This window comes from Notothenia coriiceps, unplaced genomic scaffold (assembly GCF_000735185.1).
Source record: "Notothenia coriiceps isolate Sejong01 unplaced genomic scaffold, NC01 NC01_scaffold00002397, whole genome shotgun sequence".
NCBI lineage: Eukaryota > Metazoa > Chordata > Actinopteri > Perciformes > Nototheniidae > Notothenia > Notothenia coriiceps.
Window position 1 is genome coordinate 648 of NW_011335098.1, and position 4,561 is coordinate 5,208.

The 4,561-nt window shown below is 38.3% G+C and overlaps 1 protein-coding gene across 3 annotated transcripts in view; it reads left to right on the forward strand.

Moving 5' to 3' along the window:
• Window positions 1–345: 345 nt before the first annotated feature.
• osr1 (odd-skipped related transcription factor 1) overlaps window positions 346–4,561 on the forward strand; it is a 14,208-nt gene continuing 9,992 nt past the window's right edge. For 2 of the 3 annotated variants that reach the window (XM_010796754.1, XM_010796761.1), the window contains exon 1: window positions 346–597. Coding sequence is in view for 1 of the 3 variants with exons in the window: in XM_010796748.1 (XP_010795050.1) it covers window positions 1,756–1,762 (7 nt within the window). In the remaining 2 variants the exon portion in view is untranslated. Of the gene's footprint in view, window positions 598–1,744; window positions 1,763–4,561 lie in introns of those variants that run through there. The other variant, XM_010796748.1, reaches the window with a different exon arrangement.

The window sequence follows — 4,561 nt, forward strand, 5'->3', positions numbered from 1 at the left end:
TTACTTGTAACTGAGTATTTTCACTTCACAATTTGGTACTTTTACTTTTTTTACTTTGGTAAAATATACGAGTAGCCTACTATGCGCATAGTAGGACCTACTGTCAATGGGAGGGGTTAGAGTCTGAAACTAAAAGTACCTATAATGTGTACATTACTTAATTACAGTTCTTAAGTAAATGTACTTCACTACCTTCCACCTCTGGATTCTTCCACCGCTGTCATCAAACAGTCCCGCTCCACACGGCGACATGACGGATGGTCTCCTGCGGGGCTGTGGATGTGGGCTGGCGGAGTGACGCGGCTCTTCAGGCGGACTCCTCCGCAATAAGAGGCGGCGGCCGCGGAGAGGCAGAGCAGAGGAGGCTCAACGCAGCACCGTCACACAGCACCCTGAGCACCGCCACACAGCAGCACGCTGCACCGCCCACAGCACAGCCACTCACCCCGGAGGGAAGACGTTTCAGCGGAGGAACATGCCGGCGATGCCAGGGTCTCAGTGACTCTCCGCCCGATACACAGGCTGCTCCGCGGGCTGCTCACCCTGACCCTCCGCCAGGACCAGGGACAATTTAACATTTAAACACATATTTTATTGGTAAGTGTTCACTTTTTAAATCCACAAAACGAAAACCAAACTCATTTCACATTTGTTACTACATATTTACAGAAGTGCAATGAAATAGGCCTACATATATTTTACCTAATTAAATAGCGTACTTAAGTACTTTGGAGTTACTTTAAGCAAGTAGCCTATTTATATTTTATGCTACTTTATACTTCTAATCCACTTCATTTTGGAAGCCACTTTTTACGCCAGTACATTTATCTATCAGCTTTATTTCCTCTACAAATTAAGATTATTACAAAAATAAATATATAGCATCAACAGATTATAAAGTAGGCTAATTCAAATGAGATCCATCATTACCATCTGTGATCGAGACATGAATGCATCAATAATCATAATCCAGTGATTTCATATTTCTAAATGGAACATCATGCTTTATGAGTTATTTTTAATAATATTTTAAGTATTTTTTGATGACTGTTACTGAAGTAGGATTTGAATGCATGACTTTTACTTGGAGTACAGTTTTTTTTTACAATTTAATATTGCTACTTTTATTTAAGTGAAACATCTGAGTACTACGCAAAGTGTCCATAAAATCTGAAAACTTCTTCCACACCTCCATATTTCCATATTTAAATAATAATTTGTAGAGATCTTGTATGTTTTAGAGGAATGTGTACATCAACAGGTGTACCACAAGCGTAGGCTACTACATCCAGCACCAGTTTTCTTTAAACATTAAAATATATTTAGTGGTAACCACATTTATTTGTAGGCCTATTCAACTTTCAGGGTCATCACATTCATATGAATACTTTTCCTCAGCAGATGTTGCGTAGGAATGAATTGAAGACATGGTTTCTTTAACTAAACAAGCAAAGCTCCAAACAGGCCTCCAGCTGATCCTAGCATCACATCGTAAACTCTAATGAGCATGAGCTCATTAACACGTGTGAAGCGCTGTGATTAATGTGAAGATAAAGACAAGAGAGAGAGAGAGAGAGAGAGAGAGAGAGAGAGAGAGTGTGTGTGTGTGTGTGTGTGTGTGTGTGTGTGTGTGTGTGTGTGTGTGTGTGTGTGTGTGTGTGTGTGTGTGTGTGTGTGTGTGTGTGTGTGTGTGTGTGGCTGCAGGTGTGACGGCTGGAGATCAGATCATAGTGGAATGTGTGTGAGGCGGGGGCCATGCATGGTAAGACTTTACTAACTAGATACCACAGAAGAAGAATCTTTCACTGCCACACTATGCTGTATTTATTTTAATTTTCCATAAGTGTAGTCAAAGGTATTTGTTTTGGGGAGTGATGTAGGTTGTTGAATTGTGTTTAAAAAAGCCCTGATAGTGCTCGTTTTAAATCCTTTATTTAGTACGGTGGTTTAATAAATGCATTTATATCATATTTTCACAACTTATTAAAAATGAATCACAGTAACAAAGGAGAAGTTGTCCCGCAAAGTGATTTTAAAGTAACATATAGCGGAGATACTGAGAAAAAGTTGAAGTTTTTTATGAATGTACTTATGCATTCCACTGCTGACGGTTACAAATGATTTGATGGAATTGGCAGCTTCTTTGCCGTTGTTTTTTGAACATATCAGCACTTATCATGTCATTTCTGTTCTTATCTTATCTGTAAATGAAGCTTTTTCAGACATGATGTCTTACAACACATGCTCTAAAATAACAAACTTGATTTTAGAAGGAGAAAAAGTAATCTGTAATGTGGAACGGAGCCCGTAAGTTTCTGGCAGCTTGAGATATTTCATATTTTGAAGAGCCCAGAACATGTAACCACACCTAAAGACCTCGGTTTTAACCCCGGTTCCATTATGAGCATTAGTGGACTTAGTGAGAAATGAGGAGAGAGCAGGCTGACAGATTACAGGACGCTCAACTCAGCGCATGTTTGTGAACGTCAGATGTAAAACATATTAATAACAGCTGTATGAAATTGGAAATGTGTTGACTCATACGAAACACCAAAAGTTATCACCATACCCGCAATAACATGTTTACGCACATTGGAGACTTTTTCTGTCACTTTTTTTCTGATTTCTGGAGTTAGTTTGTATTTTCATATTATACATGCTTATATATCAATGGTCATAGATTAAACTAGTTCTCAACAAATCAAAAAAAGGTCCTCCTCAAACTACGTTAATTCTGTTCATTATTTTTCTGCTTGGATTTAACCTTTTTTCTTTAACTGTGAAAAAGTGTATTAAGTAAAAAATCAGTACTAAATAAAACAGTTTAGTTTCAGTTTATTATTATTAATCTTTTCATAATATTGTATCCAAAGTATAATACCGTAGAAATGCCTACTGGCGCAACTCGAGGTGAGTTTTTTTTTTGATAATTTTTTTTAATTGAGAACAACTGGTTTTAACTATAACCATGGATATATAAGCACGTCTGAAATTGAAATATATAAAATGCAGCTAACCCCAATATTCCGATAAAAAATTGGGATTGGATGCCTTCAGGAGCAATTTGGGGGTTAAGTATTTTGCCCTCGGATTAATGGACAAGTTGACTGCGGGGAGGGAGGGGGCGATCGAACCGCTGACCCTCGACACCTTTTTACCCCCTGTGCAACGGTAGTGTTGTTACTTACATGTTACTAGTGGTTAACTAGTTAAGTGGTGGAATTGTTCATTATTATCCTACGTGGTTTTTTATTGCAGCCTTAATTTCAACAATTAAAATGTTTTTTTTTGGCCCAGATTTGCATTTATTTGACAGGGTAATTAGGGGGAGATAAAGGGGAAGACATGCGTGAAGGGTATAAAGGGATACACACCCTCTATTTTTTTCAGGCATAGAAGTTGAAAGATAATTGTCCCATGTAAATGTACTGAGTCACAAACGACTGGAATCAGCTGACAAAACACACCGCTGTGAGTTGTTAATTAGCACGTCGCTAAAAGCTAATTCGCTATAAAACCTGCTCAGTCCTGCAGAGGTAAACACCTGGGGCCCACATGTGTATCTCAGCCGGTCTGATCGCATTCACACCGAGGTGAGAAGCGTCAGTCGTCACAGCGAGGCCCTCGGAGGCGTCAGATCTCACAGGGTCCGCTGAAGTTAAAGGGCCACATGGCTGTTTGGATTTGGAGGCCCCTGGTATGCAGACATGAAAGGGGAGAAGGTGAGGAGCGCTCAGCGGCGCAGCGCTTATCTCTAATGACCCCTTAACTATAAGTCAATTACTTCAGCTTGATGATCAGAAAGGAGCGCACTACATGGGGCCGGGGGTCCTCGTTACAGACCCTTCCCTGCATGGCCAGGTCGCAGGCATCCTCTTTATTGCTGCTCAGTGTAAACGCTCCGTCTGTACCATCATGTTCAGGACAATGGGATGGATTTGAGCCAAGAACAGAAAAACTGAAAGCAAGAACAATTTTCATTTTCAATTTAATTCTTATAATCAGAATATTTGTTTGTCCCGCAGAGGGGAAATTTACAGCGACAACAGCAACAGATAAAAGGCAAATAAAGTACAGTAAAATATTAAATGGTAAACATTGATGGTAAAAAAGAATAAGAAGTTTAAATAAGTTTGTGAGTGTATACATTGAGGGAGCCAGTTAAAGCAATGTTTTAAAATCAAGTGTATGTTGCATATGAACAGTGGTTATTGCAAAACATAACAGATAGCTTCTCCCTCAGCTCTAACACTGCACTACTCTGATTACTTTATCACTCTCTAAAATTACAAGTAGGACTTTTCTGATTAGGATATATTCATCACTATCATTATTATCACTATTTTATTTGTATTATTTTAATATAATTTAACTCGTTTTTTTCAACTGGAAAGTGGACAAATGTAAATGCTTTATGCATATGTAGTTATATTAACTGTTTTAAATTAATAAAAAAACGTCCAGGCTGTTATGGACGTCCCTAGAAATGTAGTTTTGATACATAAAAGTAAAATGTTTTAATTTAATTTTTTTTAATACCCAATTTAAAATTTAAATACCT